This window comes from Labrus mixtus, chromosome 11, assembly GCF_963584025.1.
Source record: "Labrus mixtus chromosome 11, fLabMix1.1, whole genome shotgun sequence".
Classification (NCBI taxonomy): Eukaryota; Metazoa; Chordata; class Actinopteri; order Labriformes; family Labridae; genus Labrus; species Labrus mixtus.
This window is the reverse complement of record NC_083622.1, coordinates 1,778,245-1,795,868: the sequence shown is the minus strand read 5'-3', so window position 1 is coordinate 1,795,868 and position 17,624 is coordinate 1,778,245. Positions and strand designations below refer to the sequence as shown.

Below are 17,624 nucleotides of genomic sequence, written 5' to 3'. Positions count from 1 at the left end.
ACAAAGCGTAAGGCCATTTGAACTCGGGGTGTCAGCGATTAACTGCAGTGTGAGACCTGTGAGTGCAGGTCACAGCCCCGTTTATTAGAGAACTTTACTGCACAAGAAGAGGAAGAAAATCCAAGGCAGCTGCGGAAAATCACCCTTAATGAGGAAGAAAAAACGACCAAAGGTTCTTTATGTTTTCACATCCCGGCACAGCAAAGACGTCTGGACTGATGCATTTGGTCTTCATCATTATGGATTCTGAGCTTTTCATGGACACCAGAGACACTCATGACTAAGAGAGTACAGTTAAGTTTGACATCCGGAGCAAAAAGTTACAAGGACTGTACGATCACATTCGCCTCTTCATCTCTTCTGTGAGGTGACAGCTCATAAAAAAATCTAACAAAGCAGACATTGTGCTTGTAAGTCGCCGTTGCTTTTAGCTTTTAAAACAGGGAAACAGTGAATAAAAAAAGGCATGGCGTTTATCTCTGAGTCATAGTTCTGTTTGAAGCAAGGTGAAGGAAACAAGAGCAAAGAAAAGACAGCATGAACTCGGAGACACTGGGGACAGTGAGGGAAAGGTGGGGGGGAGGAGGGCGGCAGTGTTCACATCGAGCTCCACACATCCCACACACACACACACACACACACAGCTGCATGAGTGTACAATCTCGCACACACACACACACACACATGCACACACAACCCTCAAACGGCTGATAGGCCTAAAACTGCTCTATCTAAGGTCTGTTTGTGTCTCCTGTGCTTTCATCTACAGATGTGAGTGTGGAGAAAAAAAAGGTAAAGATTGAGTTATTCCTTCACTTTGAAAACACAGAGCTGAGCTTTGATTCATGACCATTGATTTAGCTTTCACTGCCTGAAGTCAGCGTGGTCGGGACACACTTCCTGTAATTAGACGGGATTAGCCTGTGGTTGGCTAGCTGAGGCGAGGCCTGAGCGATGATTGTGTCTGACTGTGTGTGAAGCTGTGACCCGCTCGGGAGCGACATGTTACCTGGCTATGACAAACAGCACACAACTGACACCCAAGTAGGCCAGCAGAATATACATCCAGATATCGGGCGAGAGGGGGTTGAGGAAGGAGAAGACCCCAGGGTTGGTCCCGTTGGGCTTGCGGTACAGTATACTTATACCCAGCGTCATGAAGGGCTTGGAGAAGTCGATAACCTTCTCGCGGGCGTACGTGATGGCGAGGGGAGCCACTGCCAGGTCAGCTCTCTGTCAACAGTAAAAACATAAAAAGGAAAGAGAGATAGGCCATAAGTCACGGGGAAGAGGAAGCATTTAGAGGCAATCAAATTAAGAAAACAGGGTCTTTACACACTACGGATTCTGTCCCGAGGCACTTAGCGAGAAATTTAAAGCCCTCTTTTTCTCTCCAGACATCAAGAATACACCCCAACACTAAACTCTCCCTGAAGACTAAATCATAGCTTTGACTTCTTGTCTCTACAGACTTCATTCTTTTGTTCAGTCGGGTTTAAGATAAAAGCTGTGCTATCAATTCACTTTCTCTTAGCAGACTCTTTTATCCAAAGCGACGTACATCAGAGAGTAAGTACAACACAAGCAAGGATCTAGAAAAAAGGGAACAATGTCAGTAAGAGCAAACGATCAGCTTTGAGTCTGATTGGACACACAGGTGCTGACAGGAAGTGACCAGAGGCAAAGCACAACATTGAGGGCAGTTCTTGAGAGCTCTAATCAGTATAGAAACCATCTTATAAGTCGTCGTTATCAAACAAAAACCATCGTCATTACCATCATCATCATCAATAATATGGAGACCATCATCATTAAGTTAGTAGGTATTCATGAAAGAGCTGGGTCTTTAGCTTTTTCTTAAAGGTGCAGAGGGACTATCACAAGACCGTTGTTAAAAAGACGCATCAGTTGGTGAAGAGTGTAGTCAGAACGGGTCACATGCACAGTTAGGTCCAGCGTTGGTTATCATTTATTGGACTGCTGTCTTTGTCCCAGTGTACATTCATCAGGTGATGATTGATTTATTAACTGCAGTGTGTTTGATTTTGCTGTGATGGGTGGTGAACTACTTCTGGTCGACCTTTTACATCTCAACCCAAAAAAAGTCAACAAACAAGTTACCAAGTGGAAAAACTGGTTGTATGTCGAACAGTGAAAACATGGTTAGGCTACATTAGATTTAAACGACCTCCAACCAGGACTTCCTTTTTCATGTAGCGTTTACATCTGTAACAGAGCTTCTTCTCCAGGGGGTTTAAATAGACCCCTGAAATGCTCCTGATCAGCTGATTCTCTGGACTCTCAGGCCTCATCAGACCCACTTGGTGCCCTAGGCTAGATTTTAGGTGGTGCCCCTTATATTGCAAGCGATTCCCCCACCGGTCACACTATTCATACACTTACAGAAAACTGTCATACAGCTTTATGTTTTACAGCTTTTCCATTATTTAAACCTGATATTTATCGGTACGATCGGTGTCACTCATGTCTGATAACTCCTCCTCCACAAAGAGCAGGTATCGATCAGCATATGTGAGGTAGTGATGTTGTATTGGCTCCTTTTGTTATATCACTGAGTAAGAGCATGAAAATTACATTAGATAAAATAACATGTTTCCTTCTTTGTTTTTATTATCTTCAACTTTTCTTCCTCACTCATTTCGGGTGCCAGGACGCCCCCTATGGATGGCAGGCGCCCCTAGAATTTGTTTATATTGCCTATTCCCCGACTGAGCCTGGGCCTATAGTCCCCATAAAGACAGGTCTTTTTTTTAAAAAAAAAAAGCTTTCTGTGCGTTTTGGTCTTTCATACATGCAAACTGTGTTTTAGATCACTGAAAACTCCGTCCAGGATGAAGATTTATAGAAACTGACACAACTAGAACCGACGGCCAACGATCTCCTTGGTGTGTTAGGCCCTTAAGGTGTTTATGTGTAGACGGGGAAAACAGAGTTTTGGGCTTGTAACGTCACACTGTGCATCACACAATCTATTCCACTGCAAAAACTTCATAAGGCTTTGAAGGCCTATGGAGATGATGCATTTGAGTGCATTTTTAAGAAGCAGTGTTTTTGGATATATGCCATAAAAAAGCCAAAACATCACTTTTAAAAACAATATTTTTTACTCTATTTCCTTTTTAGGTAAGCACTGAATGCGTGCTTCTATGCAATGCACGTGCATTAAAGATATAGAGAGAGGGGACGTATAGCGCCTGCACAGGAAAGTCATGTTACCATATCTGGGCTGAAAAGTGTGTTGTGCTGTTGACAGTTAATAAATCTCAGGCTGCAGCGCGACTATAAATGCTAAACATTCACAGCAAGGTCAAGTGCTTCATTTCTCAAAGATGTATCCTTTTTGTCTCATGAAGGTTGCCATACATCACTCAAGGATAAATTGACTCTGCTCGCATGCTCACAGTTGGGAAACCTGAAAAATTCATGCTGATATCAGCCATCTCTGAATGTACCCAGACTTCTCTAACGCAGCCCTGCATGCATGCAGAAAAAAAACCATCAGGATGTGTCGACTGTGTTGGAGCAGACCGGAGATAACTTTGGCAGATTTCTCCGACTGGATGTTTCCAACTTGTTCAGTTTAATTCGGCGTTTCTTCCTCAAACTGAACCTCATTCTGTGTGAGTGCACATTCCCCCGGCCTTCTGAGGGGCCTGTCTGCTGCAATCACCATCTGTCTCAGTCAAGCCAGGAAGTGGGGCAAGCCCATGCTTGAACATCGTCGTCGCTAGGGGAATGGGGCCCTTCACCCATGAAAAGACCAGACGATCTGTCACAACAGCCAATCACTGCTCTGATCAAGAGCAGAGACAGAAGCCCGGTCTTAAGGAGAGCTGACCCCTCACGGGTTGCTTCTTCTAACGGAGGGTCAGATATCGACCGTTGACCAAGCAGTACGAGACATTTTTCTGCCCATGCAGTTTATCCTGAGTGTGTCTTTGTTGGGCGTAATGATCTACGCCGTGAGCAGATTGTGTGTGTGTGTTTTTAATAAGCTCTGTGGGGGAAACTAGTCACAGCAGAATCTATGCTATCCTCGCATCACTGTACTTTGAAAAAAGGGGCTCGTTGTTACCTCCTGTTACACGTTTTAATGATATAGAAACGTCTTCCTTTTTGAACATAAAGAACAAAAAGGTCTGTCTCTGTCGGAGTTCCTTTCTGTAAAGTTGTCAGACACCTAAAAAATAAAAGTCTGAGCCTGTCAGTGATGAGAACATGAACTTTTAAAGGAGCCAGTGTGGCCTGTTTCACAGCTGCAGTATGAAGCAATCTAATGGAGCAGTTTGAAACTTTTTGTACTCATAAGTCACTTAGACCCAGTGATTCTCAAAGTGGGGTCCCAGGACCCCCAGGGGATTGGGGGGTCCGCGGAATAATTTACAAACAATTGTAAATGAATTGAAAAAAGCATATCTACAAACTGGGACCAATATAATCAACCATTTTGTCCAATACTCCCGCCCACTTTAGTTTTGTGCCATTAGATCAATTCTGATATGATCGTGACATGAATAAAGGATTATCTTATCTTATGTCTGTCACTTCATAGTGTGCAACAATCAAAAAAAAAAACACCACAGAGGCAACATTTTCTCAAAGTTTATAAAAATGAATTACCTGGAAAGTATAAATGTAGCCTAATTTTATCATTGCAAAGTACTTCATAGTACATTATTACCGGAGGTGTCAAGTAACGAAGTACAAATACTTTGTTACCTTACTTCAGTAGAAATTTTGGGTATCTATACTTTACTGGAGTAATTATTTTTCAGCTGACTTTTTACTTCTACTCCTTACATTTTCAAGCAATTATCTGTACTTTCTACTCCTTACTTTTTTAAAAATAGCCTCGTTACTCCTATTTCATTCCGGCTTCTCATCGTTCAAAAAAAACACAAAAAAACAAAAACCTATCCAGCTAAATCGCGCCATCCGGATAGAGTGAATTTGACCATACAAGGGTAATTGTTACTAAGCCTGCCCTGGGGTACACCAATTTTCTTGTCCAGTTTTGTTTTCTTACATCCGTTGCCCTCACAGATTCCTGCAGCTAAGCGTGGATGAACATTTACATTCCAATAAAGGCTATTGATAACAAGCCTCTGAAGTTTGACTTTTTGCACCATTACAACACTTATAGGCAACTAGTCATCATATCTTCCTCTCCATGAAACACATGTTAATGCTCAGTAGTTCACATATATGGTTCTTTAATGTGTTTGCATTGTACTAAAATGCGTTCATGTTCAGCTGTTGTCCTTAATGGCATTTTTTTCCCCCTTACATTACTTTTACTTTTATACTTTAAGTAGTTTTGAAACCAGTACTTTTACACTTTTACTTGTTGTTGATACTTCAACTTCTACAGAAGTCTTTTTAAACTCTAGTATCTATACTTCTACCTGAGTAATGAATGTGAATACTTTTGACACCTCTGATTATTACATAGTATTAATAGCTTATCAACGATACGATAAAGAGGGGGGGGGGGGGGGGGGGGGGTCCTTGGAAATATTTCTCACCTGAAAGGGGTCCATGGTCTAAAAAAGTTTGAGAACCCCTGACTTAGACCCCCCCAAAAAGTCAGCGTACAAAACAGTCTGGGTACTGATTAGACTCATGATCCTGAAATCTAAATAATGAAGTTCAGAGACTCACGTGGTCCATCAGCTCCTTCACCATGCCGTTCCACTGGCCCGTGTTCTCGTCCTGAGCGCCGTACCTCCCGTCCTCCACCAGGCGGACCTCGTACGTGAAGCCCAGGATGCTGGACAGCTCCCTCAGCAGGTCTATGCAGTAGCCCTCGAAGCGGTCGTTCCCGTACAGCGGCTTGTCGGACTTCTTGAACATCACGTACGGCTCCTCCTGTCAGGGGAGAGAAAAAGAGGGAGGAGGAGGGATGAGTCTCCTGCAGTCCTTCACATCTTTTTACCTGCCGATAAGGGCCCGGTATCTGAGAGCCTGTCTGATGTGTGAGATAGACCTGACACACACTGGGCTCGGCACTGTGTGTGTGTGTGTGTGTGTGTGTGTGTGTGTGTGTTTGCCAGCAGTGCCAGTCCTGTGATGTGGGCTACAGGGTGGGTGCAAAGTGAGGCATGACCATAATAAGAGATAATCCCCCCCGTATCAATGACTCTGTGCTCCTCTCAGGCTTAGCGGTTCTGGCTTTGGGCCCGGGCCCAGCTTTCGGGACACCGCATGCTTTGTCAATAAGATAAGAGGCGCTGATAGACGGACACAAAGCGAGAGAGCGAGAGCCGGCACTGCAGCTCTGTTCACACAAAACAGCTGGAGAGATTACTAATGTCTTCTTTTATGCTGCTTCTTTTCCTCCCCTCCCGCCTACTGAACATGTCCTCCACCTCCTCGCTTCCTCCCTCCACCCGCTCGCTTCCTCCCCTCTCTATACCTCGGCTCCACGCACCATCTGTCTCCGTTAGCCTGTAGACGCTCGTTCTCACCCCGCGTCCCTCATTCCTTACGACTCCCTTGTCTCTCTCAGACAAATAAATCCTGGAATATATCCTGTCAGACAGGTGTTGTTTATAGTATAACTGTGGCGATGACTGAAAAAAAAAAAAAATCATTAAAGATTGCTAACAGCTTTGACACATTCCACTGGCTGGAGTTTTTAGCAGCATGCGGGCGTGTAAGACGTGTGCGCGGGGGGGTAAAAAACAAACAGTTTGTTCTTTTCACCGGTAGTGTCAGCCAAACAAACAGACTGCTTTCACAGTTTAGCATAAATATGCCGTACACCGCCGCTAACAGACAGATGTTGAGGATAGCGCTTTCACTGCAGCTCCGTGAGGACACAATGTTCCATTCTGCTGCAAAAATATGTAGAACAGATTAATTTATTTATTTTATAAGTTTGTGTTGCAGATCTGAAAATTATGTCTGGGAAAACATTTTCTACAGGTGCAAAGTCCAGGCATACTTAAAGAGGACATATCATCCCCCTCCTCCACCTTTTCATACAGTCCCCTCCTCCACCTTTTCAAACAGTCCCCTCCTCCATCTTTTCAAACAGTCCCCCTGTGGTCTAAATGAAACATCTGTGCTGTGCTTTGGTCAAAATATAACATGAATCAAGCACCAGAGGAGGTTTGTGACCCTGTATAAACCAGCTCTCTCAGAACGCTCCGTTTTGGTGTGTGTGTCTCTTTAAATGTAATGACCCCCCCTGAGTTTTCCCTGTAGACGTCACTCCTCTGTAGAGAGAATAAAAATCCCCGACCTGTTCAAAAGTTTTATTCTAGGCTGGGGGTGGAGTCCATGGGTGGAGATACCAGGGGAGCGGAGGGGATTTTTTACCAGAATCCCACTGTGACATCACAAGGAGAGCACATTAGAAACAGAGCATTTGTCTCTGTGTTGTAAGACTTATGCAAACAAAGGACTGGATGGGTTTATTTCACATGTTGTGGTTCAGTAGACTCTCAAATAGGGTCAGGGTTACACAAATAAATGTTCAAAAACACTGTACAAGTGGATATTTCATAATATGTCCCCTTTACTTGTTTTTTAGTTTAGAATACAGAACTCAGTCTGAATCGTGGGTATTGCATGTTTTACACCAGAGAAAGCCACAGGTACAATCCATGAAATGATTGTACCTTGTAAAAATAAGAGTTAAGACAATTATATTTTCACAAGAAGAACAACATTAATATTAAGGCTGGTTTAAAATATAGATTCATCAATGCATTGCAATTATTTTATTCCCAATTCAACATCGATTCAGGGAAATCCTGAGATCGATTATTTCCGTTGTAATGACGCCCCTCTCCACTGGGGGCGCTGTGGGTGTCGCCATACTTCTGCATACTTTAATGTTTTATTCTTTGTTTATTAAAGAATAATGCAATGATAAAATACATTTTTTAAGTCAGTTTGTTCTAAACCTTTACAAACAATGCACATATCATTATTTAACAAAAATCAGAAGGTGTGATGAGTTATCTGGGTATTTCGATATCAAAGCATGTTGCTCAATATCGAATCGAATCGTGAGCCAAATAATTGAAATCGAATTGAATTGTGAGGTTGTGGACAAAACCCAGCTCTAATGAATATTTCTGACTTCATCAACCTGCAACAACTTTCCATTTTTAACCCCTTCAGCACCAACAACCGTTAGACGATCAACTTCAGAAGTTCATCATTTCTGTGAGATCGGCAAAACCCCGAAAACCTTCATGAGAATGTCTTCACACTTCTGTAAAAGCAGCAGATCAGAATGTGTAATAACCGCCTCACTGTAACCCCTTTATCTGTTCTATAATTGCTGACTCAGCTCATTTGTATCTAGCCGTAGGTCATATACAGTATGATGGTTTCCTTTTTACCTCTGCAGCTACATGGCTGAAAGGATACTGATGTAATCATGATGAAAAAGCAGAAAACTGTTTCCACACACGGATCAATACCAGAGCGGCTGCAGTGTCAAGACACACAGGACAAACACTGGAACACACGAGTGTTTGTTTGAGCAGACGTAGACGAGAGAGGTAACCTGTAATCTCTCAACAGAAATCATGTGACTGAAAGAAGGCTTTTTGTGCCTTTATTTAGAGACATGACGGTGGATAGAGTCAGAAACCAGAGAGAGAGAGAGAGAGAGAGAGAGAGAGAGAGAGAGAGGGTGGGGAAAGCGGTAAAGGAGCCACAGGTCGGATTTGAACCGGGCTGTCCGCTCTTAAGGACTAAAGCCTCGTTTCCACCAAGCGCTTAGGTTTGGTTTGATACAGTTTGGATCAGTAAGCCCTGATCTTACTTGCGTTTCCACAGCCAACTGTTCCCTTAAACATCACTAAATCACAGCACAACATAGTGGAGACCGCCAACAAATCCAACAAAGAAGAAGAACGCGACGCAGTAAACAAAAAAGAAAGATTCTCGGCAAGGTCTGCATCTCCGAGGCATAAAACAAAAACAGCCTTGAAATGACTCTCTCCAAATCCACGGGACATTTAAACATGGATCCTTTTGAGATTGTTGTTTACTACAGGAAGTGAATATTCTTTCGGCCAATCAACGGACTGCGGTGTTTCTAGCTGCAGCCTTCAGGGTCGGATTGGTACACTTAGCACCCCAACAGAAGGGCACCAAAACAGTTGGACTGTACAGATTAGTTATTTTGGTACCCTTCCCTTTTGACGGTGGAAACACCAATAACTGTGTACCATACCGAACTGAACTCATGTGTCTCTCTGGGTTGCTTTTCAATCAGGAGGCGATGTCAAGAAAACAACTACGAGTCACATACCTGAACAACCCCGAGCGTGACGTCACAGGTAAAAAGGATATAAAAAAAAAAAATTAAATCTGAAATACGCAAAACACTCAGCTGGCAGGTCAGCTTAATGACCCCGGCACACAGATGTGACAGCAGTGTATGACAACACCTTACTCCTACTCATTCATTATAACATCTAACAATCCAAGGAGGGACAAGTGTTTCCCTCACTGCCCATCGCCATGGTAACTGACACCACTGCTGTTTGGATGGTGATGGCATGCTGGTTTGAATCCTTACAGATAGTTCTCTCAGGACTTTGTTCAGGAGGGCAGCATTTATAAATACTGTTAATATAAAAGTGTAAATGAGGATTTTTAAGGGTCTTTATTTTCGTTCCCTTAATGGGTTTATTAAAGTTGTTTGAGTTGAATGGAACGAGCACACTCTCTTACACTTCCTCACCAGAGTGGACTCATAAAACGAGGCACCTTTTGCTCAGAGCTCTTAAACGAGGATGATTTCCATTTAGTGTTTTATTAACGGGGTTGTTTTCCTTTTAACTACAGCGGCTTTTACATGGAAATATTCAACTGATTCTTCTTACAAAGCTCTTTTGCAGAGTATAATTGACATGGCGTTTTTATCACAGTACGGTAGCTTTCAGTAGCAGCTCCCTCTTCCTTATGCAGCGGTATTTGATGAAACATCTGGTGTTTCCACGGCAACGATAAACATATGTCAACGACAAGACACGTCCTGTTACAAACTATACAAATTACAGATTTCTCTGGCTTTGATAACTGTTGGAAATATTTGAGGTAATGTAAAATATATAACATAGGTTTAGTGAATTTTTAATTAATTTAAATATGTTTGTTAAATTCTACATATTGTACGTTTAGCAAGTGAACCTTTGCATGCAGCTTTTTGTAATTCAGGCCTTATTCTGCTTTTTTATTTCCGTAAATAGAGTCGTCCCGCTTGGTTTGCCCGGAGCGCCAACAACAGACTCATGAGTCGTCACTGCATGTTCATTGACAGTGTGATGTCATTGTGTTTAACCAACATGTAAAGATAAAAACTGACAACGCGCCGTCTGGGTTGGATGGGCAGAGGCGCTGCTGGTCAACGGGCAGGCCAGACAACAGTAGAGGGCCCCCTTCTGGTCTGAAAATGAAAATATTTATACTTTGCAATGATGGTAGGAAACCTCCTTAAGTGGTTCCCATCTGACAGCACTCACTCTCGTTGCCCTGCTGAATGCTGATTGGGGGGTTCAACGGCCTCTAGAATTGCCACTGGGGATCGGCCCCAAACGGCTACATCCAAACACATAATGAACATTTTATGTAAAGGCGAAGATATTACTGAACATCTCGACTTTTAAATTCCTCCTCAGCTCCTTTAAATCATCATTTCATTCATCCTCCGTTCTCTCCCTCGTTGTATTTGCGGCCATGTTAACGAGTGGACCAAACTGTTATCTCGCATGTCGAGCACAAAGACGCCGTTGTGAGCCCATTAGCAGCGTGCGACCTTTCACCTTCTGTCAGGTGTGAAAGACTGTAATTATCATAAACAGTCGCCGGGCTCATTAACAGTGAGCTTCTCTCGCTGGAACAGTCTGCACTACCTGTGATTCCTACTGGACAGAAAGAGCTACCTCAGCCGGTCGGCTGATTTATCTATTTCACTTTTTTTTTTTTTTAAATGCAAAACTAAACCTTACAACTTTTATCTTGTAATTTAAGAGACTTGGTGAAACAGGGTTTTCATTTCATGAGTATATATCTATTTGAGCTCCTCTGCTCCACTCGTTTAAGTTCTGCAATAACTCACACAGTTTGTTTATTTGTGTTTGATTTTTAGACCAACAGAGATTTAAAAATGTCCGTATTTTAAGAATTACAGCGGCAAAAGTGACAATTTTTTAACAGCAAACTTTGATTTAACCATGCATTGATTTCCAGCTACGATTGAGAAAATTGTAATCACGCATCATGACATCTGTGTGAAGAACAAAATCTGACACAAGAACACATTACCCAAAGACTGTATGAAGAATGGACGGCAAAATACCTCACCGCAAGTGAAGCCAGAAGATTCAAAATAACAGTAAATGTTGACCTCTTTTTATAAAGTTTCCCTAAATGTACTTAACTATATATTCATTTATTGAGTTGGTGGACTTCCTACATATCAGTCACTGATAAAAACTCAATTTTTTGTTGGTTCTCCTCAGCAAACATACACACACACACACACACACACTCCGCTGTCCTGCAGCGAGCCGGGCTGCAGACGGAGGCCGCTGTATCTTTAATTAAAAGCAGAGAGCGAAGGAGAAGCCAAGTATCTCCGTAAAGCAAACCTAATTAAAGCTATAGCACTCCCATCTCTCTCTCTCTCCGCAGACTCTCCTTAAACACACATTCAGGCCCATTCTTCTTCCACAAATTAAAAACAATGGATTTTGTGCCTCAGATAAAACAAACGATGCCGCCTTATTTGAGTCCTTCTCAAACATTATTTTAGTGTTATTGATTCCCCTTCCATGCAGTGTGGCTGAGAACAAAGCGAATCATCCAGGTGCTCTGGGCATGCAGCGGCCTGATGGAGGACGGCCCGTTGGCTGGAATAAAACAAAAGGAAGATACTGGAGATAAAAGACGTCTGTGGCTGCATTATTTCTATCACAAATTAAATAGACTCAACTTAAAAACACAAATAATACTCTGCAGACTCAGCATCTCGAGGGTATATGTTAACCAGCTGATGGGAGGTAATCATCTGGTAAACATTTTGATGTATTACTTGTTAACCTTAGAACATTTTCTTGGTATGAAAAAGTTCTTTATGTGCATCTGATACTGAAAACTGTTAAAACCAGTTTTTTGTTTTTTTTGCAGGGATTGAACTTTGACTTCCACTGACATGGTGTGTTATTTCACTTGAAACAGCCTCAAGGCTGAGGTGTTATCAAAACATGTACAAAAGTCAAAGGGCGTTGCCATGGCGCCTGACGTGAATGGATAAACAGTAAACTGCTGTAACTCAAAGCGTCTGCGGGTCAAGTGCGAGTCCAACTTTGCATGTTTGTTGAAAGGCACCGTCTACACATAGCTACATAACAAAACTGCAATTTTGTCATAGCACCACCTACTGGTAAGACACAGTAAGCCTTGTGAGACATGAACAATATTAAAGGATGAAGCCTGAGTGACGTCCCCCGTCTGTTCCTGCAGGGGGCGCTGGAGTCCCATCGATGGCGGTCTCCATGCTGGAAATGCTGTCTCAGTCTAACTTTCAGTCAACCTAACGACAGGCTGAGAGCTGGAGCTGAGGCGGGTTTTAAACCTCCTGACAAACCGTTACACCGCGCCCACCTGTCAATCAGGTCAGCTACACGCCTTATTGTGAAGAACTCTTATCCTTCATCAAATCAAAACTGATGAGTCATCAAAACATTCACCCCCCGTACAGTGTGTGTCCATCGAGACATGAGCTAATCACACCTATTTGTTTTTTTTGAACCAGGCTGTAAACATGTTCATCTCTGCTGTAAAAACAGGCTTTTTAGAATGGGTGTGTATGTGACTTCCTGTGCTTCTGCAGCCAGCCTCTAGTGGACACTCGAAGAACTGCGGGACTTTGCAATTTTGCATTGGCTTAATTTTTTTAAACCGGAGGTTGCCGCTTGGACTCGACTCAGTTGGCTCATGTTGTTTCCAAAACAAATGATAACTCAACCTTCTGTGTCTGATAAAGACTCTGAGCCACTTCCCGCCTTACAGCAAACCCCCGATGTGCACAGAGGTACGAGGGCCCGTGTTTTTCCAGTTACAAATATTTGGGACAAAACATTTGTGATCAGTTCCTCAGTCTGTTATTGATTCTTTTGCAAACGAGAACCTATCTTTGTTGAGTTTATTTCAGTAAATCTAGTTTAATTACTGTTTCACAATCTGATGAATGTGCTGCGTGCGAGGAGTCGATGGTAACACCGGTCCTGAGGACAAATGAGGAAAATGAGCTGCATCACGCAGCAGATAATCACAGGAAATGTTCCACTAACAACATATGTTTGATGGCATGCAGCGTAATCATCCTTTACATTACATATTCTTCACTATCAAAAGTGATTAATGCTTCCAAGCCTATACATTAATTCTTTTCCCCCACATCTGTGTCTTTTCCTGGAAAACTCTGGCGATCAGCTCTGTTGTTTGTTAGTCCTGTTTCCTCACGTGTTGTCCTTGGAACAGATTTCTATTTTCAGATCTTTTTTCCTGCTGATGTTCTTCAGAGACAAAGACACGTTTGTTTTATTCAAGAAACCCCTGACTGAAAGATTGCACAGCTCGAGTAAATAATAGAAAAGATACAAACCCATCCTCAAATCCTGCTCCTCCAGAAAACTCAGACATTTCACGTCGATCTGAAATCTAAAAGCTGCACTGCACCTGCATCTATCTGGGATACCTGTATGTATTTTAATGTCCAACTGGAATCCACACATGGCTGTGTTAATGCAGACAAAAGGCCCAATATGACCACAACACAGACAAATCAGCAACCATCACCTTTGGATATTTACATTTTTTTCCAACAGTGCATAGAAAGTGAAAGCTTTCAGATAAACTATTTGACACGGAGGGCACAGGTAGCCTAGTGGTTAGTGCTCGCCCCCCATGTACAGAGGCTGAAGTCCTCTAAAGCGAGAGGGACCTGTGGCTCCTTTCCTGCATGTCCTTCCTCATTCTCTCTCTTCTTGATTTTCTGACTCACAGTCCTGTCTTTAAAGAAAGTAAAAATAACTAAACGAAAATATTTGACACATGAGGTGGCTGCAGCTGAGAAATATCTCTAAATACTTTTTTCTGTGTAGCACCGTTTGCTCGCAGCGGCCTATTTTGAAAATAGACTTCTGACTTATTTGGAGCGGGGGGAGAGTAGGATGGCGCTGCTGGAAAGCGCCAGAGACGAACCAGCAGCGTTTTCGGTGGAAACAAAATCATTGACAAGAGAGGGCAGTTAGCTCCAATGTGGCGCACACAGCTCCAGTGGAATCCCCCGTGCATGCTCATAATCAATATATGGAAACAAATAAATGCACCCGTCAGTGTAAGGTTGCAGCTTTATGCAGAAAGTTGATTTTCTGATGATTCATCTTCAACGTTAACATGCAAAACAGCAGCAACCTGCACACAGCAAAGCATGATGGGTGTTTTTGCGGTTAAATATCACTAGCGTAATACGCTTAGTGAATTAGTCCTTATCCAGCTTTGGTCTCTTTTCTCTGCTTTCACAGAGGTCAGCCGTGCACACACCCCTTGAGTCAGGTTGTGGGTTGCCAGGTCGCTGGGACAGAGGGGGTTGATTGTGTGTGTGTGCATGGATTGTGATTCAAAGACAATCAGGCGACTTTAGTATCTTCAGACATACAAAACCTCGGGATGTGTGTATTTTGCCGCCGTAAGACCTTAAAACAACCGCATGAACAATGTGAGAAAGATTGGAAATTTAGACGACTCCTTTGTCCACAAGCAGCTTAGCTAGAGGATTACTAGAGATGATCAATGGTGATCTGATGTGTCGTACAGCAGCTGGTTAGGTATGGAATCATCATTTGTGTCATTATATTTCTGAAAGTAAAAACACTTCCTGGAATGTCCGGGGCATTGAGCTGTCACTCAAAAACTCATCAGCCAATGGGGACGTGTTCCTCAAAAACGAGAAAGCTGACAGAGAGAGCAAAAGTCTGATCAGTGAGAAAGAAAAAAGAGGGAACTGTAAACAAAAGGACTGATGATCAGAAAAGCAAAAGGCCGATTAGTTACACGATTACACAAATATTTTAATTGCAAGTCATTTTTTTTTTGCTTCAGTGAGATTATTTCTCTCTCAAAGTCTTATTTTTTGTTTGCAATTTGAGAAGTTCTGTTTGATTTTTTTTGGCACAAATATGATTCCATAGTTAGGCAACAGATATTTAAAATAAAATCATGAAATCTATAACGAGGCACATTCTGCCCTGACTGTCCCAGCTGCTGAGTCGTTTTCTGTCCCCGTGCTTTGCAACAGAGAATACAATTAAATGCAAATTACAGTCCGTGTACGGTGTAATATTTAGCAACACTAACACCGAGTTGTATAAAAATTCAGCTTAGTGAAACAGGCAGGTCGCTCTACTGCTCCCCTGCAGGGATAAAATACAACATGTGATGTTTCTGTGGCAGTGTGAGCCGACCCACTCCTCCCTTAACTGAAGAACATGATACAGTTTATCATCCGCGGCGTCCGCCATTAGCCTAAACGTTGCTTCATTTCTGCCACGACATAACGGGAGCGATTTTCAAAGTAGATAAAAGTGTTGATAGGCCAAGATCTCAGCGGTAATTACATCATGTTTTATCGTGCATAATCCCTGAGAAAAATGATGAGAAGCTGGATGAAAGTGTGCATCAATCAAATGTAACAAACCCAATTATTGTCAGCCCTCCCTTCTCTTCCTCACTGCTCACAGCCATCACACATCTCCCCATGACTCAATCCTGATACGGCAATTACAGCCGCGGAGAGTCTTTTGCTAATAACTGCAATCCAATCACTTCTCAGCACGCGCGGAAGGAAAAGAAGGCCCCGCCATAACTAATGACAACCCCTAATTTACTTGATATTGTTATTTTTATGCTTCCCTCCTCAGTAGCAGGATGGTATGTGGCTTCCATTTGTCACGCTGTGAGCCGTTTGCCTCCACTGTCATGCCTCTCATGACACAGAGTGAGCGCCTGCTGTCTGTAGGAGTACATGCTGCATATGTTCACACACAAACGAGCGCAGAGGGGACGATCCGTGCACGGAGAACAAGATGTTCAGCGGGCAGAAAAAGTGTGCTCCCAGGTCCTCCATGTTGGCAATAAGTTTGTGTTAAGGTCATGAAGGAAACATTTATCTATGTAGATTAATGAAAGGAATAGTTTGAGGCCTTTTTTAAATTTCCGTCCAGTTTTTAAAAAAAAATGACTGCACTCCCATGATTGATTATTCCTGTTTAGTCATTTCTAAAGCTCAGACTGCTGCTATGTAAAGGTTACAGATGAGACCATGCTCAGCTCTCTGAAGAAACAGCCTTTTGGATCACATTTTCCACAATGACTGATACGTTTGACTGCCCTTAAGCATTTCTTTTGTATGAGACTATATTTTATATTTAACCCTCCGGCAGTCCTAGTGCATTTTTTTATGTTTTATGGATAATTTTGGCTGTGTTGATGCATATAGCATACATTTTGCCACAGGTGTGTATTTTGTGGTGAATTTAAACATTTTTCTAAACTGAGTTGTATTACGACGTTATGTACAAGAGGTAATCGTGCTTTTAGGACCCGTGCCGGCCAGCGTGGGAGTGGCGCAGCGGGGGGGGGGGGGGGGGCAATCGTGCTTGAGTACAGCACGGTACAGATGGCCAGTGTGACCGCGCCCTTAAAAAGTTCTCTAATGGTGCTGAATCTCGTGTTCTTCTGTTGGATACCGATCAGAAGATTTTCAGTTTCGGACCGACTTGCTTGTTTTCTGGCCCGCTGACGACGGAGAAAACAACATAATATGGGGGATAAATCGGTCGATGGGAGGAAGAGCTGTAAACCATGAAATCTTATTGGACAATCAATCAGTCAATTTTGCGTGCCCGAGCCTGCCCCCCCCCCCCCCCCCCCCCCCCCCCCCCCCAAATTGGAGTCCTCCACCGTGGTGAAGTCAGCTGGTAATTTGGGAGTGCAGTGCTTTGGGGTACTCTGCTTCTATTGAGGCGGAGAGCAGCATCCCCCAGAAAGTGCTCTGAGCAGAAAGGGCAGCTCAGGCAAAGCACTGAAGGATTTTTCGAGAGGAAAAAGCTTAAAAATAATGACATCTTTGGAGGGAGTGTGCTATGGCTGAGAGCTCCTCCAGCCTTCTGCAGTATAATTGGCCCCCGCATAAAGCACCATTACAATTTCATTTGGCTATAAACAGACATTTAAAGCTGCCACATTTCATTTTGCACTTTGTTGGCCCAAAATGGCAGCAGGAGGAAACTGTACGAGTTCTGCAGACATCAGTATAAAGAAATCCTTTTAGAACAAGATGAGTAAACTGCATTGGTCAGTGGGGTTCCTTTAAAATCTGAATCAATAATCCCACTCTGTTGTTTGATCTTTGACAGTGGGGAAAGCCTATCATGTCCTATCATGATGTTTACTGACTAACTGTAATGAGAAAGACGCTGACTCTCCATTTGACAGAACACTGATCAACCTTATCCATATCCTTGTTTTCCTTTGCTTGTGAGCTCTTCTTCTGGTGCCTTGAGGCC

General features: G+C 42.9%; 1 protein-coding gene across 2 annotated transcripts in view; it reads right to left on the bottom strand.

Annotated features, from left to right (window-relative positions):
• grik2 (glutamate receptor, ionotropic, kainate 2) overlaps positions 1 to 17,624 on the bottom strand; it is a 254,379-nt gene that overhangs the window by 58,658 nt on the left and 178,097 nt on the right. For both annotated transcript variants that reach the window (XM_061049540.1, XM_061049541.1), the window contains exons 11-12: positions 5,683 to 5,889; positions 1,010 to 1,233 (exon numbers count right to left, since the gene is read on the bottom strand). In XM_061049540.1, coding sequence (XP_060905523.1) covers positions 1,010 to 1,233; positions 5,683 to 5,889 — 431 coding nt within the window. The remainder of the gene's footprint in view (positions 1 to 1,009; positions 1,234 to 5,682; positions 5,890 to 17,624) is intronic.